General features: G+C 51.8%; 1 protein-coding gene and 1 pseudogene across 5 annotated transcripts; both read left to right on the top strand.

Annotated features, from left to right (window-relative positions):
- The first annotated feature begins 3830 nt into the window (after positions 1-3830).
- On the top strand, positions 3831-8196 carry LOC136166240 (nucleolar RNA helicase 2 pseudogene; annotated as a pseudogene).
- A 650-nt stretch (positions 8197-8846) lies between these two features.
- CNDP2 (carnosine dipeptidase 2) lies at positions 8847-22229 on the top strand. 5 transcript variants are annotated; one of them, XM_065932293.1, is made up of 12 exons: positions 8847-8908; positions 12052-12142; positions 13238-13381; positions 15492-15654; positions 16441-16529; positions 17850-18050; positions 18252-18336; positions 18987-19147; positions 19877-20041; positions 20889-21030; positions 21180-21327; positions 21705-22229. In XM_065932293.1, the coding sequence occupies exons 2-12, from the start codon at positions 12083-12085 to the stop codon at positions 21772-21774; spliced, it is 1428 nt and encodes a 475-aa protein (XP_065788365.1). In that variant the 5' UTR covers positions 8847-8908; positions 12052-12082; the 3' UTR covers positions 21775-22229. The 5 variants fall into 5 exon arrangements, with proteins under 5 accessions (XP_065788365.1, XP_065788366.1, XP_065788367.1 ...); XM_065932294.1 differs by lacking the exon at positions 8847-8908 and adding an exon at positions 8932-9234; XM_065932295.1 differs by lacking the exon at positions 8847-8908 and adding an exon at positions 9328-9346.
- Positions 22230-27473: the final 5244 nt, after the last annotated feature.

Below are 27473 nucleotides of genomic sequence, written 5' to 3'. Positions count from 1 at the left end.
TAAATAGATGTCACATACCAAGCTGGTAATAATTCATAGCATCTCAAAATCTGTAAAAGAATTGAGGAGGAGGCTTTTTTCCCCTTCTGTCCAATGACCATGTGTATGGCAGAAGTTTTGGTTTGTGTTGAAATTTTGCTGGAGGGTGAAGCGGGAGTGGAGGGAATCATACTTTTTATTTTTTTACTTTGGATGCAGTTTCCAAGGCATTCGATTGCCTGTGGACATTTGTAACTTTTAAAAGTAGAATTTAATACATTTATTCAGAGACTTAGCCTTGGATGATGAGTAAGACTGAGTATTCAGTGCCCTGCATGTATAATTTACCGTATGTATAATTTTGCTGCCGATGCAGGGTATTTGGGGGGAGGGACAGCATTGTGACTTTCCTTCCAGGTCACTCCACCTGTAAGATACACCTACTCAAGAGGACCATCCCAGGCAGGGGAGGACAGAACAAAAGGAAGAATAGCTTTATCTGTCCATTCCTTTGTCCACTCACTCTCCATGTTTAGTGAGCACCCGCTGCGTGCCAGGCACTAGACTAATTCAGGGCTTGTGACCCACATTCGGTGTTCTCAGTTACAGCTTTGTGTGGTTGTGACACAGCTGTGATTTTCAGAACACTCTTTCCAAAAGTGTTACAACATGAAGATCTGTGTGGCAATTGAGATCATCAACAAAACCATCTCTGAAAAGGCAAACATTAAAAAAGAAAATTCAGAGCTTCCCTGGTTGCTCAGTGGTAAAGAATCCCCCTGCCAATGCAGGAGACACAGGTTTGATCCCTGATCTGGGGAGATCCCACATGCCACGGAGCAACTAAGCCCATGGGCCGCAACTACTGAGCCTGTGCTTGAGAGCCCTGGAGCTGGAACTTCTGAAGCCCGCGTGCCCCAGAGCCTGCGCACAAGAGCGCGATGGGGAGCCCGCGTGTCACCGCTGCACTGGTCGCAGCTGGGGGAAAGGGCACGCAGTGAGGAGGACCCGGCACAGCCAGAAAGTGAGTTAAATCATTTAAAAGAAAGCAGAAAATTCAGCCCTAAACTGACACACCCACAGCCAAACTCGGTCTCCGGTGAGAACTACGTGGCTCAGAATACATTCCATAAAGCACAGGAGACTGCCCTGAGAATCTGGACATGACGGCACGAGGCAAGAGCCAGAACCGTGGCTCTGAATGTAAATGTGGCACATGGATACTGTTACAGTTCCCCATGATGGTTTCACTGTAGAAAGCTCATAAATACTAGTGGGAACCGGAGAGTCTTACATTTTGAAGCTCTTTCAAGCTCTTTGACCTTGAAAATCTTTGGCATAGTCAACGTAGATTTCGTTGGGTTAGAAGAGCAAATGGCAGGGGTTTTTATGAATTCACTAAAATGATATTCTTAAATATACTCCTAGTTAAGGTGTCATATCGTTACAGGTCAGAGAGCAGGAAATGCTGATTTAAAAAGTGAAGACCAGGTTTGGCAGCTGCTGCTGCTGCTCTAACTATTGTTTATTTGGGGCTGGAGTCATCAGAATAATTGGAGTGTCCTTCAAAGCAGTGACTTAAAAGCTGTCGCTTCCACTTCTGCTCATACCTCTCTACCCAGGTTGGCACCTCTAGATTCTTGGATGAAAGTGCCTTCTTGGAAACCATGAGTCAGGAAGTTGGTGCTAAGTCAGGGGGAGATTTTGTCCTGAAGAGAAGGGCAGTTCTGTGTTTTCAGATGCAGAGATGGCATCCTGACCTGACCCCACATGGGATGGAAACTGCTGCCACTTCTGCCAGAATCACCGGAGAGCTGGAGCAGGCCGCCCCAGAGTTCCACCGGCTAAAAGGTTCTCCTATTCCGTGCCTGTGCGCTGGGAGCAGGACGGGCTGGCGGGGCCCCTGGTGATGCCCCATCCACGGTCCTGGGCAGACTGAGTCCATCTCAGCCCCTGCAGCACAGAGCACCCTGCTGAGCTGTGATGTCGCCCCTTGGCCAGGCTGGGGTCACATCCGGTGGGGTGCACAACCCAGAAGCAGCCATCAGCATGCGGGCTGCTGGCCTGGATAGAACCTGGCCGGGCCTTCTTCCTGGCAGAGAAATTGACTCCTCGTGGTGGCTTGCTAAACCAATCAAATGCTGTCTTTTGAGAAATTCCAACTTGAGACAAAGGAAGTGAATTCTCAGAGTCCAAGAAGAAAGTGGATGCAGACTCACGCAGAGCAGGAACCAAAGGCATGAGTGCTGTGGCTCAGGTAACTGCTGGGCCGTCAGGGTGGATGCCAGCATCCAGGGGCCGTGGCCGTGCATGCCCCCAGCAGTCTGTGGGCGCCCCCTCTACAAAGCCCCTTCCATCTTAACACCTGCGTGTTCTCCCGCCCCCTCGAGCTAAAAGCCTAACCCAGGGCTCAGAAGACACACCAGCCATGGCCCTTAACCTGGAGTGATATGCCACTGGTGGGTCAACAGAAAATTGTGGTGATTGGAAGCAGGATCTAATGTTTTATCAGTGGATCTGTAATCGACAGTAACTTTCATAATGCTTGTACTCCCTGAGTTCTCAGAAGTCACATCATTTCTCTTCATGAAGTATCCCTCCACATACCTCATTCTTTATTTTCTCTTACAGTGTCCCTGTTCCCCCAAAAATCCAGCAGAGAAGAGAAACTTGCTTACTTAGCTCCTCAAACAAAGATCAGAGTTGTCCAGACCAGTGAGGTCGCTCAGTCGTGTCCGACTCTTTGCGACCCCACGGACTGTAGCTACCAGGCTCCTCTGTCCACGGGAGACCAAGCAGGCCGCAAAGCATCCTTTACCAAGGGCGGGATTGCAGCGCCACCTGCTGGAGATTCCCAGCTGTGCGCCCTTAGATTTAAAAACTAGCTCATCGCAGTCTTCAGACTGAGACCCCCACGGGCACAAAAGGTTTAAGGGCACGAATTCCCAGCTGCCCCGATTCCACGTGTTCTCTCTCCTAGAGCAAGTAAACCTGGGACGCCGCCGGCAGTGGCGCCCTCTGCTGGCCTTCCTTCTTGTCTTCCTGCTCTCCTTTACAAGACACTCAGAGGGACCCAGACCGAAGGTTTGTGCGTCCCCAAAATTCATGTGTCGAGACCTAATACCCCAAGGGATGGTATTTGGACGTATCTGGGCCTTTTGTAAGGTGATAAGGTCATCAGGGCAAAACCGTCGTGAATGGGTTTAGTGTCCTTAATAGAAGACCCCAGAGAGCTTTCTGCCATGTGAGGTTATATCGAAAAGATGGCATCTATGAACTGGGATAGGCTTCCCAGGCGGCGCAAGAGGTAAAGAACCTGCCTGCCGATGTGGGAGACAGAAGAGACGAGGTCAGGAGGATCCCCTGGGGGAGGGCACGGCAACCCACTCCAGTATTCTTGCCTGAAGAAGCCCATGGACAGAGGACCCTGGCAGGCTACCCTGGGGACACGACTGAAGAGACGCAGCGCACACGTGCACCAGGAAGTGGGCTGTCAGCAGACACAACCTGATGACACCTAGAGCTGGGACTTCCAGCCTCCAGAGCTATGAGAAATGAATTCTTGTTGTTTATAAGCCACCCAGCCTGTGGCATTCTGCTACAGCAGCCGGAACAGACCCAGACACTCAACACCAGGCACTGTTCTAAGTGCTAAACTGCTCCAAACAAAGGGACAGCTTGAAATACAGTTTGAAAGTATGTTATTGGAGAACACCTCCTCACTCAAGACCACCTGTCTGTTGCATATTTTGCTTTATTTCTAGGGGCAAGAGGTAGAAAGTTCCACCTCTGACAATTAACATTGTATTTCCCAGTAAAAGAGTTCAATATCAAGAATAAAATTTGCATTTTCTTAACTTTTATTCAGATTTTCAGGACAAACATTTTCATTAACTCTTGCCAAATTAGGTACTGTAAATGCATATTCTTTTTTTACTTCCTCTTTGACCTTATTAATTTTCACCACACCCGTAACATTTTAGTAAACAGGTAATGTGTTATGGATTCTACTCTAAATCACCTTTATGCTGTATTTTCACCTAATCCTGTCTCATTCTAGCAATAATCTCATTAATAGATATCTAAATTAATTTTTAAAAAACTTAATAGATATGAGTAAAGGATTCATTTCCAATAAATTACTTTAAGTTGCTAAAAATTCTTTACCAAAGCATATATGTTCCTACACATATGTAGAATTTTATCAGTTGTATTTTACTAATAATTGTAATGAGAATTTGTTATTGTTGTTGTTCAGTCACTAAGTCATGTGTGACTCTTTGCGACCCCGTGGACTGCAGCATGCCAGCAGACTTCCCTGTGCTTCACTACATCCTGGAGTTTGCTTAGATTCATGTCCATTGAAGTCGGTGATGCCAACCAACCATCTCATCCTCTGCTGCCCTCTTCTCCTTTTGCCTTCAATCTTTCCCAGCATCAGGTCTTTTCCAGTAAGTCAGCTCTTCGCATTAGGTGGCCACAATATTGGAGCTTCAGCTTCAGCATCAGTCCTTCCAGTGAATATTCAGGGTTGATTTCCTTTAGGATTGACTGGTTTGATCTCCTTGCAGTCCAAGGGACTCTCAAGAGTCTTCTCCAACACCACAGTTCAAAAGCATCAGTTCTTTGGAGCTCAGCCTTCTTAAGGTCCAACTCTCACATCCATACATGACTAATGGAAAAACGATAGCTTTGACTAGACGGACCTTTGTTGACAAAGCATTCTCTTTGCTTTTAAACACACTGCCTAGGGTGGTCATAGATTTTCTTCCAAGGAGCAACTGTGTTAATTTCATGGCTACAATCGCTGTCTGGAGTGATTTAACCCAGAAGAAAAATTTAACACTTAGAACTTTCTAGTTATAGGGAAGTAAATACTAATTTAAATTTTATACATATTCTGTTGCAAAGTATGATAGCATTATCAATAAAAGACGTGGATTTGGAGTCAGACGCAGCCATGGCAAAACTGGAGATGCTGCGAAAACAAATTGAGAAGAAAGGTAAAAAGAGAAGCCAAAATCTAGTAAGACTGAAGAGGCAGCAGAAGAAAAGGAAGAAATGATTTCTCCCAAAACTAAAAAGGTTAAAAAGAAAGCAGAGCCTTCCGAGGTTGATGTGGATTCTCCTAAATCTAAAAAGGCAAAAAAGAAAGAGAAGCCAGCTCAAGATGAGACTATTTCTCCTAAAACCACAAGTTTGAAAAAAATCAAAGTAGCCCTGTGAAAAGACAGTTGTTTCTCCTAAAACTAAAAAAGTTATAAAAAATGGAGAGCCTTCTGAGGAAGAATTGGGTGCACCTAAGCCCAAAAAGATGAAGAAAGAAAAAGAAATAAATGGAGAAATTTGAGAGAAAAGCCCCAACCTCAAGACTGGATCCCCTGACTCTGGACCTAACTACAACTCCAAGGAAACTGCCAGTGAAGAAAACAGTGAGTTGGAGCAGGAATGACTGTGGGGCAAAAAGAAAAAGCTTCTTCTAATTTCCCTATATCTGAAGAAATGATTAAACTTCTCAAAGCCTGTGGGGTGACCTTCCTGTTTCCTATACAAGCAAAGACGTTTCACCATGTCTACGGTGGGAGGGATTTGATTGCACAGGCGCAGACAGGAACTGGAAAGACATTCTCCTGGCTATCCCTTTGGTTGAGAAACTTCTTGGAGACCTGCAACACTGGAAGAGAGGCGTGCCCCTCGGGTACTGTTCTTGCACCCACAAAGGAGTTGGCAAGTCAAGTAAGCAGAGACTTCAGTGACATCACAAAAAAGCTGGCAGTGGCTTGTTTTTATGGTGGAACTCCCTATGGAGGACAAATTGAACACATGAGGAATGGGATCAATATTCTGATTGGGACACCAGGTCATATCAAAGACCACCTGCAGAATGGCAAGCTGGATCTCATCAAACTTAAGCATGTTGTCCTGGATGAAGTTGACCAGATGTTGGATATGGGCTTTGCTGATCAAAGTGGAAGAGATTTTATGTGTAGCATACAAGAAAGATTCAGAAGACAATCCCCAAACATTGTTTTTTTCTGCAACTTGCCCCTACTGGGTGTATAATGTTGCTAAGAAATACATGAAATCTACATATGAACAAGTGGGCCTGATTGGTAAAAAGACACAGAAAACGGCAATAACTGTAGCGCATCTGGCTATCAAGTGCCACTGGACTCAGAGGGCAGCAGTTATTGGAGATGTGATCCGAGTGTACAGTGGTTTTCAAGGGTGCACTATCATATTTTGTGAAACGAAGAAAGAAGCCCAGGAGTTGTCACAGAATGTGACTGTAAGACAGGATGCCCAGTCATTACACGGAGACATTCCATAGAAGCAAAGGGAAATCACCCTGAAAGGTTTTAAAAATGGTGATTTTGGAGTTATGGTTGCAACCAATGTTGCTGCACGTGGGTTAGGCATCCCCGAGGTTGATCTGGTTGTTCAAAGTTCTCCACCAAAGGATGTTGAATCCTACATTCATCATTCTGGGCGAACAGGCAGAGCTGGGACAACTGGGGTTTGCATCTGCTTTTACCAGCACAAAGAAGAATACCAGTTAGTCCAAGTGGAGCAAAAAGCAGGAATTAAATTTAAATGAATAGGTGTTCCTTTTGCAATAGAGATAATAAAAGCTTCTAGCAAAGATGCCATCAGGCTCTTGGACTCTGTACCTCCCACTGCAATCGGTCACGTCAAGCAATCAGCCGAGAAGCTGATTGAGGAGAAGGGACATGTGGAAGCCCTGGCAGCAGCCCTGGCCCACATTTCCGGTACCACATCGGTAGACCAGCGCTCCTTGATCAACTCAGAAGCGGGCTTTGTGACCATGATCTTGTGGTGCTCAATTGAAACGCCAAACATTAGTTATGCTTGGAAAGAACTTAAAAAGCAGCTGGGTGAGGATATTGATTTCAAAGTGAAGGGAATGGTCTTTCTCAAAGGAAAGCAGGGTGTTTGCTTTGATTTCCCTACTGCATCAGTAACAGAAGTACAGGAAGAGTGGCATGATTCATGGCTCTGGTAGCTTTCTGTGGCCACGGAGCAACCAGAGCTAGAAGGTTCATGGGAAGGATATCGCAGCTTCCAAGGACAGCGGGAAGGCAGCCGAGGTGTCAGGGGACAGCAGGAAAGAAGTAGAAGCTCCAGAGGACAGCAATCAGGAGGTGGCAACAAAAGTAACAGATTCCAAAACAAAGGTCAGAAGCGGGGTTTTAATAAAGCTTTTGGACAGTAACATGAAGTAGAGGATTTATTTGGCAAAAACAGAACTATGTTCAGCAATGTGGAACTGAACTTTATTTTTCATACAAAGTTAAAAGCACATTATATTTCCTTCCTGACCACTTGCCCAGTCCGCATCTTTTGTATAGAGAAAAGCTTCATCTAAATTATCTCATCTGATTGATGAATGTCATTTATAACTTTATTGCTATTTCCGTCTTGGGTATTCCTTTGGAAAAGGTGTATGGATTCATTACATATTCTAATGTATTGTTTATAGATTTTAAGATAAAGTCAAGCATGTATCTGCTGATAATTTTTAAGTTGACCTGTCTTTATACTTAGAAATGTCTCTTAATAGCAGGCTTCCCTGGTGGCTCAGATGGTAAAGACTCTCCTGCAATGCAGGATCTCTGGGTCGGGAAGATCCCCTGGAGAAGGAAATGCAACCCACTCCAGTAATCTTGCCTGGAGAATTCCATGAACAGAGGAGCCTGGCAGGCTACAGTCCATGGGGTTGCAAAGAGTCAGGCATGACTGAGCAGCTATCACTCAGGTAGATACGTGTTACAACTTGACAAAATTCTGTGAGAGATGTTGATAGAAACAGGATTTTGAAGGAAAAACAAACCATGTTAAAATTTAGGTAAATTTTCTAATAAAATTTTGTAACATATTTACAGTATGTGGGAAACTACATCTCTTGCAACCACTAAACTTGTTATTACAACAACAATACAGAATGTAGGGGCGGTAAAACTTTTGCCAAATATGGGGGGTAGTACTCTAAGAGAAGGAGAAGAAGGCATCAGAGGATGAGACGGTTGGACGGCATCACCGATGCAGTGGGCGTGAACTTGGGCAAACTCCGGGAGACCGTCAAGAGCAGGGAGGCCTGGCGTGCTCGGTCCATGGGGTCGCAAAGAGTCGGACACGACTGGACGACTGAACAGCACCACCACTCTTAACAGATAATCGTACCCCCAAGGATCCTTGGAGGGCTTAAAAAGATGATAGCAGACGCTCAATAAATAAAAGTGGCTCTACTTCCTTCATTAGTCCCTGTGATTACTGAATTTAAATACTAAAATATTTCCTCACTCAGTCATGGTACTGGCGAAGGACTGGCGAAACAAGTGGCAAAGCGTGAAACCGCTGCACGCTCCGCACGTCCCTTAGGAGCTGGGCCGCGGGAATGAGACTGTCGGCGGGAGGTCTGGGTTTTTTTTTTCCCCTCTCCCAAAGCCTGAGGGTTCGGGGGGGGTGGGAGCCCCAACTTCAGACGCCGCTGCACCAAAGACCACCTCTCAAACCTCATCGTGGAGGCACCAGTGGGTAGAGGAAGGTCACCACCCGGGCAGGTGCTCTGGAGCCCCGCCTCCCCGACTGCAGCCCCGCCCCATCCCTGCCCAGCCTCCCCGGCCTCAGCCCCGCCTCCCCGGCTTCAGCCCCGCCTCCCCGATTTCAGCCCCGCCCCGCCGCAGTCACGTACCGCGTGGTGAAAGGCGGGGCGACGGCAGGGCGGGGCGACGCTATTCCCAGAAAGGCCCAGGATTGATGGACGGCACGGAGGCGGGGGCGGGGCGACGCCGGCTCTTCCGGAAGGGATCCGGGATTGGCGGGCGGGGCGGGCCCGGTGGGGGCGGGTCCGTCCCGGGGGGCGTGGCCGGGGCACGTGGTGCGGAACCGGCGCTGCAGCTGCGGGCGGGTGAGCGGCCTTCTCCCGGCGGAGAGGTCCCTGAGGGCGGCGGGAGCGGGGCGCGATGCCGGGATGTGGGGCCGCGGGCCGCCTCCGGAGAAGCAGGGGAGGCCGGGCGCGGTTGGGGAGCCGCTGATGCCGGCCCGCCCCGAGGGCCGGCGCGTGGCCGTCCCAAATGGCAGGAGAGGGTGTTGGGTCAAAACGCAGCCCGCTCCGCCTGGGGGTCGGGGCTCTGAGACTGCGGGGGGCGCGCCGGCCTGTTGACCCTCCCGCGGCGAGGCCCGCAGAGAACGAAAGCCTGGCTCTCCCCGCGGAGCCCTTGGCGGTGGTCGAAGGTTGGTGCTGCGCCCGCGGGGCAGAGGCCCGGAGTCGGGGGTCTCTAGCCCCCCGCCCGCACTTGAGGCCGGAAGGTTGCTCTGAGGCAGCGTCCGCCTTCCCACCGGTCAGGTGCGGTGATGCTTGGTTCCCGGTCGGCCTACACTGAGTCCTTGAGACCCTGGTCCTCGCGGGCAGGGCCTCCGACCCGCCCCCGCCGCCCTCACAGGATCCTGGTGCTGACGCAGCGATCTGGTGGAGGTTTCTGCATGCCTTTGTCGTCCCTGGTGTTGGCAGGGAGGAGTGGCCGAGGGTCATTTTGTAGACCTGTATGTTTGCGATTGGACAAACTAGAGGGTTCCGCCCCGTTTTAGTGGTTTTTACGCAGACTTAAAGCCAAGATTCTGGTGTGTGTTAAGTCTCTTCCTGTGTCTTGAGTTAATGCGGGACAGGATGGGGCACTCATAACTGAAGGAATCTTTTATAGGTGTCACTGGATGGTCCCGGGTGCTACCCTGTCACTCCTTCCTCTCACACTAGTTCACTGCCGAGGCTGTTTCTCCCTAGAATTTTAGATTCCAAGAGTGCAGTGTGCCTGGCACTCTTCAATTTGGTAATACTTGCTTTTATTCCCTCCAGCTCAGGACTTTTACCCTCCTCAGTGTGGTTCACCAGGACATATAAAAGTGGTCCCACTTAATGGATTTGGTGCTGGCAGTAGTGAAACAGGAAAAACTTGAACTGTGAGTGGGAGGGAGAAATGGACCCGGCCCCACCCCTCTGGGTGAGCAGTTCATAACAGCAGTAGCTTTTCACCCGGCCTGGTGAGGTGGCAGGCCGTGCTGAACAATCTGGTCTCTGTTTACTCTCCTTTGGTTTAAAAAAAAAAAAAGAAGTGCAGCTTTGATAGTTCCATCTTTGACTTTAGCTGGAAGGCCATTGCTTAATCAGGCCACAAAGAACATGGTATTAATGAGAATTTATCACAGTGAGTGTGGGATCTGTGCTATTTAATGACCAGAAACTCAAATGAAAATTACCTGACTTAGCGTATTTTCCTGCTAAATAGAGGTTTCTTTTGTGATTGAAAACTTTGACTTATGTGCAGTGCCTCAGCATTTTTGACCCCATCATTGAGATACGGGAGAAGGCAATGACAACCCACTCCAGTACTCTTGCCTGGAAAATCCCATGGATGGAGGAGCCTGGTAGGCTGCAGTCCATGGGGTAGCTTGGAGTTGGACATGACTGAGCGACTTCACTTTCACTTTTCACCTTCATGCATTGGAGAAGGAAATGGTAACCCACTCCAGTATTCTTGCCTGGAGAATCCCGGGGACGGCGGAGCCTGGTGGGCTGCTGTCTATGGGGTCACACAGAGTCGGACACGACTGAAGCGACTTAGCGGCAGCAGCCGCAGCTTTGAGATAAGACCCTCAGCTGAAACAACCTGAGTTGGCTGGGAGGTCTGTGTGCTCTGTCGCTGATATTGGAAGAGGATTTTCCTTACTGAACTCTGACTGCACATCCACAGTCTGCTGCCAGACTTTGTGATTCTGAATTAAGTCCGTCGTCTGTTTAGAGCTCCTCATGGCTCTGACGGTAAAGAATCTGCCTACAGTGCAGTAGACCAGGGTTCAATTCCTGGGTCAGAAAGATCCCCTAGAGAAGGGCATGGCCACCTACTCCAGTACTCTTGCCTGGAGAATCCCATGGACAGAGGAGCCTGTTGGGCTACAGTCCACGGGGTCACAAAGAGTCAGACAGGACTGAGCAGGTAATACTTTCACTTCTTTCTGTTTAGAAATGACTTCAAAGTCCTAAACCGAGAAAAAGATACTCTTTAACTACAGTGTGTCCATACGTGGGTGCCTGTCTGGTGTCTCCTCCAGAGATCAGTTGGCAGGGTCTTGTGACTCTGAGCTGCAGTTGTGAAATACTTCCCGTCCCAGCGGTGCCGAGTTTGCTCCTGGTCCCTGAACTCTTCTCAGTCACTGCTGAGGCTTGAATCTTGCCACGTGATGGAAGCTGAGTTGTTACTTGGAAGGAGCGAGGGGAACCCCCTCTGAAAGTCCCAGTTCTGGGATTTTCTTTATCCCACGTGGGTTCCAGTTTTTAAAGATGCAGAGTCAAGTGGCACCTTCTCCCCTGTGTCAGTAAGGTAGAGCAGGATGTGTTTGGTCTCACACAGAAGCTGGACGTTCAAAAATGCACCTGGGGAGGTGGACGTTTCTCTTCCCTAATCAGGCCCCGGTGGACTTTCACATGCTGTCCTGGCCGTTTCTGGACCTGGGCTGTCAGTTTCCTTAACCTGAACCCACGTTCCTCTCCTTGGATCTTGGGTGCTATGCTGTTGGTTTGCAGTGTAGGGACACATGTGACATTTTTGCTGAGCGCCTTGGAGTGATTCTTTCCTCTGTGGTAATAGTAAGTGGCAAGTTCTCTGTGTGCTTTGAGAGTAAAATTAAGTTTTTTTTAAAAAGTGTTAAGAACAGTGGTATATCAGTACTCCTGGAAAGTACCTGCTTTTAATTATATCAGATTGTCTTCAACTCAGGCCCTTGCTTCAGTTACCTGCCATTCTGTCACACAATTCCTGGGTGTGTTTCCTTCTGAAAAAAAAAGAAAAAAAGAAAGAATGGAGATCAGCCTGAGCCTCTGATTGCTTTCCCGAGCCGTTGTCTCTGCTGAGGTCACTTCCTGGAGCCCTCGTGACGGCTGTGTCCTGTGCTGTCGGGGCGGGGTGCAATTTATGATCCTTAACAAGTGCCTCCCGGGTCTGGGGATCAGTCGGGCCCTGTCTCGAGGCAGCACTGACAGGTTCTTCTGCCTTCCAGGAGTCTCCAGGGTCTGCGGTCTGGTTGAAAGATGTCGGCCCTCACCACCCTGTTTAAGTATGTGGATGAAAATCAGGATCGCTATGTTAAGGTAAGGGAATGTTTAGTGACTGTTCAGGTCCAGTTTAATCCCATGGGACCCAGAGAAACTTCCAAGGAGTTAATATGATTGATGCTGTTCTAATCGAGTATTAAAATTGCTGTCTAGGCAGAGAAAGACAGATGCTAGTGTGATCTCACTTATATGTGGAATCTGAAAAAGTTGAACTCAGAGAAGTGGAGAGTTGAACCCTGGTTGCTAGGGACTGAGGGGTGGGGAGATGGGGGTTTGGCCTAAGGGTTCAGACCTGTTACGGGATGAATAAATTCTGGGGATCCAGTGCACTGCGTGGTGAATATAGTTATCAGTACTCTGTTGCATGTTTGAGTAGATGTTAAGTCTTGCCCCCCAACCAAAAAAGAAGGTAACTTAAATTGTATATTGTCGAGAGGTCTTTTCCTCTGCTTTCTCATTACAGTATGTAAGTTACTGTTTCGGCTTTTGATAGAAACTTTTAATACATGTTTCTAGAAACAGCAAAGCTAATTCAGGATTTTTGTCTGTTCTTGTGGTAGATATAAAGAACTACCTTACATTGCATGTTTTAAATGATTCTGTAATCTTATGTGTTAATCTGTTTCTTGATGTTAACCTAAAGAGCCATGCTTTAAAATCACCTTTGGTAGACATATTTCAGGTGAAATCTTTCGAGTTCTCATTTGAAAAATTCTATTTTAGAGAACATGGCCATTCTCAAGATGATAAATAAGGCAACTTGGACTGTGAAGATATTGGGTATTTTCTGTATCTTTCAATTTTGTCAGAATCAGATATAAACGTGTTTATGAAACTTACACATTTCATAAAAAAAACTTACATGTCTTGCAACCACATCGTGCTTGGTGGTCAAGGAGTCTCCTGTCATTTTGTATAGTCCTTGATATGGGGTCAGTGCAAACAGTCCTTATATCTTAAACAGAAAGTAGACGCCACAGATCTCTTCCCCCATGTCTGGGCAGTGGGATCCAGATGGAGCAGACAGGTAGCGAGTGAGCTCTGTGGGCCTGAAGATGGCCCACCTGTGAGCACCTTCCTCCCTCCCAGAGCAGCTTTTCCAAGTCCCTTTTGCTTGTTCTCCACCCACAGAAGCTTGCAGAATGGGTGGCCATACAGAGCGTGTCAGCGTGGCCTGAGAAGAGAGGCGAGATCCGCAGGATGATGGAGGTGGCAGCCGCTGACATCAAGCAGCTGGGCGGCTCTGTGGAGCTGGTGGACATCGGGACCCAGAAGGTGGGCGGCGGGCCGGGCCGGGGGCTTTTCTGGGTGGCTCCGTGGAGCTGGTGGACATCGGGACCCAGAAGGTGGGCGGCGGGCCAGGTCGGGAGCTTTACTGAGGGGTTGGCAGGACTCGGCAGGTCCTCACAAGTTCTGAAGGCTTTGCTGCAGATAAATCACTGGCCTTTATTGTTTCTTAATAATTTATGTATTTGTTTATTTTTGATTGCACTGCGTCTTGGTTGCTGCGCGGGCTCTTCTCTAGTTGAGGCGAGCAGGGTTGCTCTCGAGTCGAGGTGCACAGGCGTCTTACCACGGTGGCTTCCCTGGCTGCAGAGCATGGGCTTTAGGGTGCACGGGCTTCAGTGGTTTGGCTCCTGGGCTCTGGACACAGCTCAGTAGCTGTAGCACACGGGCTTGGTTGCTGCAGAGCACATGGGATCTTGCAGGACCAGGGACCAAACCCGTGTCTTCCACATTAGCAGCCAGGTTCTTTTATCACGGACCCACCAGGGAAGCCCAACTCGCTGGTCTTTCAAACAAGCAAAGGTGGCCTGACTTGGATGCTAAACTGGGTGGCTTCTTGAGTCAGAGTGGACCGAGATTCACGATACCTGTCGTGTTCTTCCAGGGAGGGGAACTGTTGAGGGTTATCCAGGAGGAAGTGAACAGAATGGTCCTTCCTACATGAGCTGAAGTTCCTCCCCCAGAGCCAGGCAGACTTCAGACCAGGAAGGTACACTGTGCCCATTAGCTGCAAAACTAATGAAGATGCCCACTCACTCATACCCACTGTGTCCCCAATGTCACGATTGATAAAACAGTGCTTTTTTTCATGACTCGCTTCCTGGGAAAGAGTGACTTTAGGTGTGGGGCACAGGGCTCAGTTGTGTTTTAACGCAGGAATCTGACAGATTCTAACTTGAATGAGTGATCTCACTGTGTGGTACCTTATTCTACTGTTTTCGTTTCAGATGATGTCAGCCCCGTGTTAACTACATGCTTCGTGCCTTGCATTTTCAGCGTTTGTAATACTCCTTTATGTTGCAGGACTGACTGTGTTTGGTTTATCTTGGTTCTCTTGTCTGATGATTTAGGTGTCCTTTGAAATCACAGTCCTGGGATTTTAGGAGTGGGCGTTCAGCCCAGTCTGCTTTTCTCATAAGTGGAAGGACCCAGAGGCTCAGACAGGCTCTGTCTCCCTGGGAAGCAGTAGTAGGTCCATGGCAAAGGAGGTTACAGTCTGGGCCTTCTGATTCCAGTCCAGTTTGCGTGTGAGGCTTCTGCTGACTACAGACTCAATAGTTAATTTAAGGTTACTTAAGATATCTTGCAACTTCCTGGCACTTTCCTCACTCCTCACTGTAAGAGGACAGACCAGTATTCCTGGAGTTGTTTTCTGTTAGGATCATACTTGTCTTGCTTCCTCTCCCTTTTTCCTAATATGCTAAAAAAAAAAAAAAAAAAACCATAGGTGGCAAATAATTTTTAAGAGTTGTTACTTTAAAACAGGCAAAACTATTCCGACTGAGCACGCACACCTTAGCAATGTATTTTTCCTGGAGAAGGAAATGGCAGCCCACTCCAGTGTCCTTGCCTGGAGAATCCCACAGACAGAGGAGCCTGGCGCGCTGTGGTCCATGGGGTTGCAAAGAGTCGGACTCAACTGAGCATTTTTAAAGATCATCTTTTAAAAATTGAGCAGGTTGCCTGCGGTTATAAACATAATTGTCACTGTGCTCTGGATTATGGGGACGTATATTCTTGTTAATTATTAACTCCGTGGAATGATGTGATACTGAGCTCTGTAATAGAGGGTGATTGATGAGAACAGATACACTTGCCCGGGGCGTGCTGATAGCACCTGCTGTAAACCCCACTCTCTCCTTTTTTAAAGTGGTGTGTAGTTGCTTTCCAATGTTGTGTTGGTTTCTCTTGTACCGCAAAGTGAATCAGCTATAGGTACACATACATCCCTTCTGGTCACCGCAGAGCACTGAATAGAGCCCACTGCACTCCACAGCGGGTTCTCATGCGTTACCGTGTCTGTGTATGGGAGACTGGGGTTAGCCCCGCACTCCTTGACCAAGGACCATCCCCCATGGCCTCCCCTCCCCACCCCCAGCTCCCTGATGGCTCCGAGATCCCGCTTCCGCCCATTTTACTCGGCAAGCTGGGCTCCGACCCGCAGAAGAAGACGGTGTGCATCTATGGCCACCTGGACGTGCAGCCAGCGGCCCTGGAGGACGGCTGGGACAGCGAGCCCTTCACCCTGGTGGAGCGAGACGGTACGCCGCACCCTGGAGGAGGGGGCCAGTGACCACAGGCTTCAGGAAGTGCAGCCTGGCCTCTTGGTTGCCATCTCTCCAGAACTAGCTATTTTCACGGAACCTAGAAATCGGGTTCTGGAAGCTTCACGTCTGTGCTCGGTCCTTGAAACGCCAGGTAGCCTTACTTTCCCAGCAGAGCCTGGTCTCCGTGGCCTTGGGCATGCTGGGCTTCCCGCACCTGCCGCCGTTTTCCCAGGAAGCCTGGCCTGAACTGAGCCAGCATGGCCCCCAACCCCGGACCTGAATCCAGTCCGACTCTAGGGGAAGCGTCAGCATTTCCCCAACCCCCGCCCCCGCCCCACCTTCATCTCTGAGCCTTCACTTTTCCACACCGGATGCGGCCTTTGGCCCCTTGGAGCAGCCCCTTGTGTGTACCTTGTCCCCTTGGGCCGAGTCCAGGCTGTCTTTAATTGCAACCTTTCCTTGGGACATGTTGCATTTCTGTTGAGTCCTCCCCAGCGGAGCAGGGGCAGTCAGGTCATCACTGCTCACGTGGTCCCTGCGGTGCACTTGCCATCTTGTCCCTAGTCAAGAGCCTGGCCCCCCACGCTCCACCATCCCCCCTCTTGTCCCCTCCTCCCCTCTCAGCCGCTCCCAGCAGCAACCTGCTCCCCACCCTGCCCCAGGCAGCACCCAGAGGTCACTCTTATCTCACTCTGCTCATCTGCCTTCCCCACACCACCCCCACCCCACCCCCCCCAGCCTGTGACCATCACCCAGTGAACCTGCCGATTGCTATTCTAGGCAAACTGTACGGGAGAGGAGCCACCGATGACAAGGGGCCAGTGGCCGGCTGGATCAATGCCCTGGAAGCCTTCCAGAAAACCAAGCAGGTACGTGGCCCACGCCCTGCCACCTGCTTCACCCCTTCCATCTGGTGGTGCGCAGTGGGGCTTTCTGTTCCCGGAACAGCCATAAAGATCAAAGATGACACCCCCCCAGCCCCCCCCAAGCAGTATCAGCGCAGCTGGGCCACGCTCCGCTTCATAGCCTGTTTTCTAGTTTTAGGAAACACTGAAGGTGCAGTGGTTTATGGTTGTCTAAGGTCACCCCGTTGGTGACTCAGCAGGGACCCAGCCAGCAGGGGAGGCGAGAGCTCCGGGCACAGACCGTGCCGGGGAGGGGGCGCTCGCCCAGGGGACCCAGGCTGTGATAGCGGACAGACCCCTTACTTCCTGTTATTCTCTTACTTACCCATCTTTTCAAGAATTCTTTTTAATCTAGTTGTGATCATAACGTATAGACAGTTTCTGCATCTTGCTCTTATCTTGCGATGAGATAAGAAGCATTTTTGTCAGGACGTGGAGGGGTAGATCTGAAAAGGGTTCAAACGTGCTGTGCTCAGGGGCCCTGGGGTCTGGTGGCTGAGGGGAGGGGCGTCCATTCGCAGACCCAGCCCGCAGCGCACTTCTGTTCCCCGGGAGAGGTGGAGGGGCGGGGTGTGTGGTGAGCGGCGCTTCCGGGGGGGCTCTGAGCTGGGACCCCGCAGACGGGAGTGCACATGGGCCGACCGGCCATGGCCTTTAGCATCAGCTCACTCAGGTGCAGCTCCATGGTCTCACCTGTGGAAGGGGGCCACCCGCCTCAGGGCACAGTGCCGGGGAGACCTGGAAACCCCCGGAGAGACCTGGAAACCCCCGGAGCGGAGCAGGAGGCGGCAGCGGCCTCTCAGAGTCGCTGTCCGCTCTGGAGGAGGGGGGCCCGCGCTGGGTGGAGGGCAGGTCGTGCAGGAGGAAGGTGCCCGCCCGCTCACTCCTTCCAGGGGTGCACGGCATGGCTACCACAATTCGGATGGAGGCTCCAGCCAGGTTTGTGTCCCGGCCTCTGTCTTCAAGCAGCTCGGCTTTGCCAGAGATGCCTGATCTATGCTGGGTGCTGGCAGAAACCCTGCAAGTGAGCCGCGCGATCAGGCTGGGGGCCCCTGGGAAGCAGTCCTTGCAGGTGACCGGCCGAGGCCAGGCCCGTGTCCTGGCGGCCCGGCGCTGGGGCGGAGGGTCTCTGCCAGTCCCCCTTACCCGCCCCGTGGTCAGCGCGGGGAAAGTCAGTTGGGTATTTGAAATGCACGTTTTCACAACACTTGGTGGCTTCCTGTCCGTTGTTCTAAGAAATAAAATCCGTGTGCGCTGACTGCCTCCTTCACCGCCCCCTCCCAGGAAGTCCCCGTCAACGTCCGCTTCTGCCTGGAGGGCATGGAGGAGTCGGGCTCCGAGGGCCTGGACGCGCTGATCTTCGCCCAGAAGGACACGTTCTTCAAGGACGTGGACTACGTGTGCATCTCTGACAACTACTGGCTGGGCAAGAACAAGCCCTGCATCACCTACGGGTTGCGGGGCATCTGCTACTTCTTCATCGAGGTGCGCAGGGGCCGTGCCTCCCCCAGGAGGGTCTCTGGTTGCGGCCAGAGCCTTGTGATTTAGGGAGCGCCTGGCCGGGCCTGGGGGGCAGCAGACTTTGATTTTGGAACGTGCCGTGTGAGCCTCCTCTGCCGGCTCTCCCGCCAAGGAGTGAGGGCGAGCTCCGGAGAGCAGCCCGCAGAGCGGCCCATGTGTCCGCAGGTGGAATGCAGTGACAGGGACCTGCACTCCGGTGTGTACGGCGGCTCTGTGCATGAAGCCATGACCGACCTCATCATGCTGATGGGTGAGCGCAAGTGGGCCCCTGCAGCGATTTGGGGGTCTTTTCTCCCTCCCTCTCTGGCTGCTCCCTCTAACAGGCCCACGTGGTTCATGTCTGCCTCCCCTTCCCTCCCCACCCCCGTCCCCCGGTCATCAGACCCCGCCTCGGGTCGCTAGAATCACAGCCGTCCTTGCCCTGGACGCGGTGGTGTCTCCCCTTCCTGCAGGGGGTTGCTCTGGTCCAGTTGGCTGTCATTGGCCATGGCGGATCTCCTGTGAGGCTTGCTCTCCGCCCCACTGGGGGCCTGGCCTCACTCAGGGTGTGCTGAGTCACGTTTTCCTCCTCTGTGGGCAGCGTGTGTCATGCATGGAGCCGACTTTCCAGGGCCTGGAGTACACTCTGTCTCACTGGGTTTTCCCTTCTCAGCGCGGGAGTAGGTAGCTTCTTAGGGAAGAGGCGTCAGAAAGGAAACAGGGGCCTGATGGTGGGCAGGCCGGCGGGAGCCAGTTTGCTCTGTGTTTGTCCTGCCCTGTGACCGCGGGTGGTTCCCCTGCCGTCTCTGTGGCCATCTCTTTACCTTAAACGGGAGGCAGCCCCACGCCTCCTGGGTTGTCACGGTAACGGATGACAGGTGGTACAGGTGCTTCTGCTCACCCCCACTCGCCCACCACCAGGCTGCCTGATGGACAAGAAGGGGAAGATCCTCATCCCCGGCATCAGTGAGGCCGTGGCCCCGGTGACTGAGGAGGAGCTGGAGCTCTACGATAAGATTGACTTTGACCTGGAGGAGTACACCCGGGACGTGGGCGCCAGGACCCTCCTGCATGACTGCAAGGTGCCCCCCACCTGCCAGGCTCGCACTGCGCGCAGCCCTGGGGCCCCGGGGAGGGGGCTGCAGGCTGGACAGACCCGGGCATACCCCGGTCACGTGAGCGCCAGATGCTGCTGATGTCAGCAGGCAAGACGCGCCAGGCTGGGAGCTAGGAGCTCCCTAACATGTCAGGGACCACCTGTGACACCCCGGGGACCAGGCTGCCTCCAGAGGGGGAGCTTCTCCTGGTTTGCACATGTCGGGAAATGGCCCATCTGCCCAGGGATGTCTGTTTCCCAGAGAGCTAGGTGCCAAAGTGGAGACTGATTGCACAGAACGTTTACTTACCTGTTGGAAGAATCAGGTCTGGATATAAATTCCAGCTTTAAGTATCTGCATCCGCAGGCTCTGGGGAAGCAAGAGGAGCTCGCCAGCTGCCTTGGGGGCCAGCTCGCCCAGCGGCCCTGCTGGATCAGTGCCGCCTCCCTCTGGGCATGCGGTCCCCCAGCCGCCTGGTCTCCCCCGCGAGCAGCTGGTGCTGACCCTGACCCACAGTGCTGACTGCTGTTGGCAGTGCTGACCCCTGACAAGCTGGTGCTGACCCCCAAGTCACAGTGGGGAATCCCCCAAACCACAGTGGGGACTCCTGATGAGCCAGTGGGGACGCCTGACCAGCCGGTGCTGACTGCTGACCCACGGTGCTGACCCCTGACCCGCAGTGCTGACCCCTGACCGGTGGCTGTCTCTCTGCAGAAGGACATCCTGATGCACAGATGGCGTTACCCATCCCTGTCTCTCCATGGCATCGAAGGTGCCTTCTCCGGGTCAGGGGCCAAGACCGTGATTCCACGCAAGGTGGTCGGCAAGTTCTCCATCCGACTCGTCCCGAATATGACTCCGGAAGTGGTCAGCGAGCAGGCACGTAGACACGGGGGTGCGAGGAGGGCTGCTGTGCCTGAGGAGATGGTCACTGAGGGCCCCGGGGGCCTCCCGACAGGGAAGGGTGCTCGCCTCCCCCACACAGCCCCACCCCTGGCGCTCCCCAGCTCAGCCATCTCTAGAATAAGCAGGTCAGATCCTAATCAGAGATAAACAAATAAATCAGAGATATGCCAAATAAAACAGCATCCCCCGTGCACGACCTTTGTCCCTGCTGAGGCGTGCTAAAATTTGATCTCTGACCTCATTCTAAGGCTTTGAAGCAAAGGCTGACTCTGGGCTGAATATGTTGTGGTGAGAGTCCAGGGTCTGGTCCATGGTGAGCAACAGAGAGGGCTGGGGTGGGGGGTGGGGGGGTGTCCAGAGGGGAGAGGATCGGGGAAGGAGATGAGACCCAGTGTTCACCCACAGACTCACTGTAGACCCCGTGTAGACCCTCATAGACCCAGTGTAGACCCTCGTAGACCCAGTGTAGAGCCTCGTAGACCTAGTGTAGACTCACATAGACCCCGTGTAGACCCCTCATAGACCCCGTGGAGCCCCCTCATAGACCCAGGATAGACCCTCATAGACCCCGTGGAGCCCCCTCATAGACCCAGGGTAGACCCTCATATACCCCATGTAGACCCCTCTTGACCCCATGTAGACCCCTCATAGACCCAGTGAAGACCTCTCATAGACCTCATGTAGACCCTCATAGACCCTGTGGAGCCCCCTCATAGACCCAGCGTAGACCCACCCCCCCGGAGACTTGTCTCAGAGTGGATCCCCACCCCTGGACCAGAGAGGCCAGGCTTGTGAGACGTCCTTCCTGTCTGTGGTTCAGGTTACGAGCTACTTGACCAAGAAGTTTGCTGAGCTTCACAGTCCCAACAAGTTCAAGGTGTACATGGGCCACGGCGGGAAGCCCTGGGTGTCCGACTTCAACCACCCTCACTACCTGGCTGGGAGGAAAGCCCTGAAGACAGGTGGGATGCATCCCTGGAGACGGGCTGGGCCATGCCGCCTCCCACCCTGGGAGTGGAGCCACTTGCAGAGGGCCTGGGCTCGGGGTTGCCGGGCAGTGAATGTGTGGAGGGCCCCTAAAGGTCCGTTTCTTTTGTTCCGTCCTCCTCAGTGTTTGGTGTCGAGCCGGACTTGACCAGGGAAGGCGGCAGCATCCCGGTGACACTGACGTTCCAGGAGGCCACGGGCAAGAACGTCATGCTGCTGCCCGTGGGCTCGGCAGACGACGGAGCGCACTCCCAGAACGAGAAGCTCAACCGGTGAGCACGGAAAAGAGGGGCTGCCTGCAGCTTGGGGGGCTGCTGAGAGCAAAGACAGACCCTGCCGGAGGGCTGGGGGGCAGCCAGATCCCTGGGTGTTAGGACGCAAGGTGGAGATCTCGGCCCAGACAAGGGGGTGGGGGGGCGGGGGGCCGTGGTCGCGGAGAGGCGCTGCTCTGAGTCCTGGGGGTAGCCCGTAGTCCAGGAGGCCAGGATCAGGGCTGGTCCCGATGGCGTGCTGGGCTGGGCTTGAGAACCAACTGGGGTGGAGCATTCGGGACCAGCAAGCCAGGGCGCCGGGCATCCACTCCCGAAAGGAACGCGCGCGTGGGCCCAGAGCTCGGGTGCCCGCCACTGACCCCCGTTCTCCCGGCCAGGCGCAACTACATCGAGGGGACCAAGATGCTGGCCGCGTACCTGTACGAAGTGTCCCAGCTGAAGGACTGAGCGCCGCCCCCACTGCCCCTGCGCGCTCCCCCGCCTCTCGGGGACCGCCCGCCGCTCCTCCCCTTTGTCAGGTTCTGCAGACTTCCAGCGCGGACGTGAGAGCGCCCCCGCCCCGTCTCAGGATGGATAAGCGGTCAGGCCCGGGGCCTGTCAGCGACCCTGGATCAGCTGACTGCCCCCTGGTGGTCAGCGTGAGTTGGTCTCCAGAAGATCGCATGCATTCCTCCATACAAAGTGCTGGATGGTGTCCACAAGGGCTGAAGCGGGGTTCGGGGTCTCCTGGCCCTGCCTCTGTCCCCAAGTCATGGTCGTGCCCGCTCGGAGCATCCCGTCCCAGGCCTGGGGCCTCGAGGGCAGCCTTCCCGATGGGTGCTGTCTCGGGCACATCCTGTCCTGTTTTCAAGACCTTTCCCTTACGATGTTCCATCTCTGTATTAAAATCCTTCAAAATCTAACCTGAGCCGGAGGGTTCTTTGGTCTCAGTCTGTGTTGCCAGAATTAACAGTAAAAGTGGAGCCTCCGGAGGAATGGGTGCCCGCGCATCTCACTCCATGCAGCCGCGTGTCCGTGTGAAACTGGCTGCAGGAGAGGAGACACGGGGTCCGGCGCGGGGGTCGGCCTCGTGAGCTCTGTCCCGAGCACATAGAGGAACCGAGTATGTAGCGTTACAGGAAGGCCTCAGGGAGCGGCATTCCCTTTTCAAAGAGGACTGTGCCATCAGCCTCCGAGGCTTTGGGGTGGGGCGGGGCGGGGGGGGGGGGGGTGTCAGGACGACCTCCCCACCCGCCCGCCTTTCCCCTCCCGCCATTCCACGTCAGAAGGTGACCAGGCGCTGTCTCCGGCTCAGGGCAGAGCCCGGAGCCATCTGTTGCTTTCGGGTTCATGCTCACCATCAGGCGCCAGCTCCATTTAGCAGAACCTGTTAGCCCACATCATAAGAGGAGGGCCCCAAAGTGGACACGTGTGTGCCAGGCTCCTCTGACCTGAGTTCCCTGAGCCTCCCAGAAGAGGCCGGTTCAGTGCGCAAGTCGAAAGGGACAGTCGTCGAGGAGGAGCTGGAGATCCTCGGGACCGCAGACGGCCCAGGCCAAACAGCCGGGAGGCGACAGTGTGGATGCGGAGTCAGATGGATGGACGTGGTCCTGCAGCTGCGATTGTTCCTGTGGGAGAAACCAGGGCTGACCCCCTCCCCCTGGGGGCGACCAACTCACAGCCTGTTGGGATTTAACCACGTCCCCTCAAAGTCCGTATGTTAGAGGGTGGCCCTTGCTCAGTGTGACTGGAGTCCTTATGCAGGGGGGCGTTTGGACAGCAGTGCACCCAGGGAGAGGGCAATGTGATGGTGAAGGCAGAGGCCGCCTGGTGTGTCTGCAAATCAAGGAACTCACTGGGCAGGTGTCTGCGGCTCGTGGAAGCCGAGGGAGGCCAGGCACAGATTCCCCACCCCCCAGTCCACCCTGGGGGGCAGAACCAGCCCCACCAAAGGTGACAGGGCATGATCTCGGTGCCTCCCTCCAGTCTGCCGACCTCGGGCGGGTGCCCCTGCTCTATCTCCAAGGTGACACCCTCTACATGCGCCCAGCAAAGGCCTGGGCTGTCACAGATGACCTGAACCAGCCGCGATGGCCTCAGTAACGTCAGATGACTTCCCGGCCACTACCTCATCCTCTGTCTGTGCACACGCCACGCATTGTTCCTTCCTCCGCAGCCAAACTGAATGAATCTCTCTCAAGCATCTTTGTTTTCCGTGTGTGAATAGGCCCACTATTTCAGCCTTGTGCTCCCTCTGGGGGCGAGGTGGGGGATGCCACCCAACACATTTTTAGGGGGTGGGGGGATATTTAATGTGATCAGCTGGGGGCCTTGGTGAGACCTCCTCTTGCACTTTCCTCTGAGGCCCGGGGGAATGGCTGAGGTCCCCTGAACTGCCACCCAGTGCACCCCCAACTAGGAAGAATGGTGAGTAGACCCTCCACCGCTTGGGGTCAGACGGAGTGTACACCCTACCGCTGAGCCAGGTGAAGCAGCTGATCCCCGCCTGCACTTAGATGTGTCCTCAGGCCCTCTGTCTCGGCCTGAGCAATGCGCCATCTGAAAGTACTTTATTGATATTTTTGGGGTGACTGTGCTAAATTGCTTCAACGCTTTGTGACCCTATGGACTGTAGCCCTCCAGGCTCCTCTGTCCATGGGATTCTCCAGGCAAAAATACTGGAGTGGGTTGCCATGCCCTCCTCCAGGGAATCTTCCCAACCCAGGGATTGAACCTGAGTCTGTTACATCTCCTGCATCGGTAGACAGGTTCTTTACCACCAGTGCCACCTGGGAAGCCCTTGGGCGGCTGTGCATTCCAATAGATGGTTAAACACTTTTTTCCATCATTATTTTCAAGCATTTCATTCAGTGCCTGGAATCAGCTCCCCTCGGAGAAGGCTGGGACTGAGGTGTGGACGCCAGGCCCAGGCAGGTGGAGAGAACTAGACTTTCAACAGTGCACTTCTCCATGCTCCTGTTTTCTTCCCACAAAAGAGCCAAGTTACTCAGGTTATGTCATCATGCAGCATTCTTGCCTGTAGCTGATTATAATAAATGTTTTCAGAGAAGAATCAGGATAAAACAGTAACTCACTGTGAATGACAAAAGACTTGCAATAGCCATGGTCACAAATATGGTAAGAGCTCATTTTTAAAAATTACTCAGTGGACAAGGAAATTTGGTTATTTCTAAGGCATACGACTTTCAAAGATAAAAATTGGTATTATGGTGGATTCTATGGACAGTAAGGATATTGAGAAACTCCTTGAAATTTGTATGCAGTTTTTGGAACACATATACTAGTTACATATACCAATAGAGATATAAACTAAAGAAGGTTAAAATCACCTTTATTTCACAATGCTTCTCATGTAATTTAACATATCAAATAAGCCTAATTAGTTTTATCTCACTATTTTTATATGGAGAGAGCACAAATCTTTGATATTTTCTGGGGGTGCTCTGGGAAAAAATTCCCAAAGTTGGTTCTAAGTCAAAAAGACTTCTTTTAAAACCTGACTTTGGGGACTTCTTTGGTGGTGAAGTGGTTAAGACTTCGCCTTCCAGTGCAGGGGGTAAAGGTTCAATTCCTGGTTGGGGATCCCACAGCCCCAACCCAGTGGCCAGAAAACCAGAACATAGAGCAGCAGTAATATGTAACAAATTCAACCCAGTGGTCCACATTAAAAAAAGAAAAAGAAAAAAAACCCTGACTTGGGGAAGTTCTCAAATATGTCAACAGGTTTAAGATACTTGATTCAATGTGATCACATGTAATGTGAAATGATACTTAGTTATCTCTTTAACCAAAGTAACAATTAAAAGATTTCAAAGACAGAAAGTTATAAAAAAGACTTAAGTTCTTTCAATATTGAGAAGACTCAGTTTTCTGAAGTAATCAAAGACCTGATTAAGACAGCATGAAGTATAGGAAATTATTTTGGGAAGTACAGAATCTTTGTTTTCTCGGCATATTATTCAACAGGTAAAGTAAAAAAAATCTTTTGTGATAATACAAGAAAACCTTGTTCTCTTAACACAGAATATTGAATTCTAGTTTTGCATAGCACACTGTTGATATTAAAGATTTTTTTAAAAAAATCTTTTAATAAATTTAATTTTAACCAGCTTGACCACACAATGTATTAATAAGATTTTCTCTCTCACTTTCTGTTCTGTAAAATTTTAATACCTATTTTTTTCTCTATTCTCCTTAAAAAATAACTGAAGCAACAATTAAATAATCTCTAAACAAGAACAAAATTATTCTCCTTTTCCCTTTACAAAAATGCATACTTATACCTTAAACCTTTTTTTTTAACCAAAAATCACATCTTGCGTTCCTTGCATACTTTGTATCGAGTTTTTTTCTTTATTGTTTTTATTTCCAGTAGTTTCATTTACATATAAGACTAGAATTCTTAACTCTTAGTAATTAATATCTTGTGAAAGTTGGGAGGTAAGCAATTGTGAACTGTCTGTCACATACAGCTTTCTGTAGTAGATGAGCAAATTTACATATCAAGTCATCATTTCTAGGGGCATACGCTCCCTCCTGGTGGTCTATGGTAAGTGGCTTCAGTTGTTTCTGACTCTTTGCGACCTCACGGATTGTAGCCCACCAGGCTCCTCTGTCCATGGGATTCTCCAGGCAAGAGTACTGGGGTGGACTGCCATACCCTCCTCCAGAGGGATCTTCCTGATCCAGGGGTTGAACCCACATCTCTTGCATCTCCTGCATTGGCAGGTGGGTTCTTTGCCACTAATGCCATCTGGGGCGAAAAAGAAGGATGGATGACCATCTTGGACAGGTGACATCACCCAGCAACCTTTTCAACTTTTGTTGTCTCAAAGTAGCTTACTCTAGAATGCTACAGATTATTAACCCTCTCCTCCCTACAGCTCCCTTCTAGTGCAACTTATTTTCACTGTGACAAAAGAACATATTTACTAACAGACTCAAACATTTTTAGTCTCTCTTTAATAAGCCCAAAGTAGATAATTTAAACTTAGGTTTAGAAATCTCAGTGTTTTATCTTATTGAGAAATGATCTCAATATTTACTGATTAACCATCATTTACCTGAATGTAAGTTAAAGGTTTGCTTTACCCAAAAGATTTTGGAAGCGATGTTTGAGCAGAAATATTTCATAAAACCTAATTCTTTCTTGAGTTGCTGTGGAGGAGGTTGTTGAGTGGTGCTGGGAGCCGGGCTCCGAGGGATGTAATTGGAGAGAGAGGAGGCAGTGTGAGTCCAGCCTCGGTCTTCTCAGACACGGCCTCTGACCAGTCGGCCCGCAGCACAGGGCTCCTGCCTGAAGGGCCAAATATCACCATCCACGTGACGGAGCCCAGACGCACTGTTTAACGTCTACTGCGTTTCTCGGGGCAGATGGAGAAACACTGGAGGCGGGGAATTGGAGCCTGAAGACACCCCTGCCCGAGCTCCACTCTGGGGACCGTAGGTAACTCTACACACCAGGACTCGAGGAGTTTCTGTCCCTAGAGACCGCCCTGCTGGCCCCATAACCCCTCAAGTGTCTGCCTCTCAACGACTCTTTCAAGCACCTGCGACCCTCCCCATTCAGAAGCACTCTGATTGGACAGCACAGCCTCTCTGCACACTCACAGCGCTAAGACCGCACTCAGCTTGCGGGCACGTAAAGACGGGGCGCTGTCCCCCACTGACCCCCAGAGACTGGGCTTCAGAGCACGCGGAGGGAATGGGGGCCTCGGGAAAGGAGAGGACAGTGGTGGGGGAGGCACAGATGGGCTCCCCACGGGCTGCGGGACGGGGAGGGGGAGAGACCCGGAGCTGCTCCGGTGAGGGCGCCCCTGAATCCCGGTGTTAACAGATTTCAGCTCTGCAGTTTCCCGGGTACCTAACGACACACCTGTACCGAGGGCCAAGGACCTCCGTGGCAGTGCTGTGCGGGGGCGGTCACACAGAGCCTAGCGCCCCTGATCACCTTGACCCTGCCGTTATCAGTCCTGTCCTAATAATGATGAAAAAGGGTTAGTCGCTCAGTCATGCCCACTCTTTGCGACCCCATGGACTGGGACTGTAGCGCACCAAGCTCCTCTGTCCATCAGGTTGCCAGGCAAGGGTGGGTTCCCGTGCCCTCCTCCAGGGAATCTTCCCAACCCAGAGACTGAACCTGGATC

This window comes from Muntiacus reevesi, chromosome 4 (assembly GCF_963930625.1).
Source record: "Muntiacus reevesi chromosome 4, mMunRee1.1, whole genome shotgun sequence".
In the NCBI taxonomy this organism is placed as follows: domain Eukaryota; kingdom Metazoa; phylum Chordata; class Mammalia; order Artiodactyla; family Cervidae; genus Muntiacus; species Muntiacus reevesi.
The sequence above is the reverse complement of the archived record's forward strand: the minus strand, read 5'-3'. Positions and strand labels throughout refer to the sequence as shown.

Excerpts from the sequence above, each read along its gene's own strand:
- CNDP2 (XM_065932293.1), top strand. The coding sequence starts at position 12,083 with ATGTCGGCCCTCACCACCCTGTTTAAGTATGTGGATGAAAATCAGGAT. Across the intron at positions 15,655-16,440 it reads CACCCTGGTGGAGCGAGACG|GCAAACTGTACGGGAGAGGA; the intron begins GTACGCCGCACC and ends TTGCTATTCTAG. Across the intron at positions 20,042-20,888 it reads CGGAAGTGGTCAGCGAGCAG|GTTACGAGCTACTTGACCAA; the intron begins GCACGTAGACAC and ends TCTGTGGTTCAG.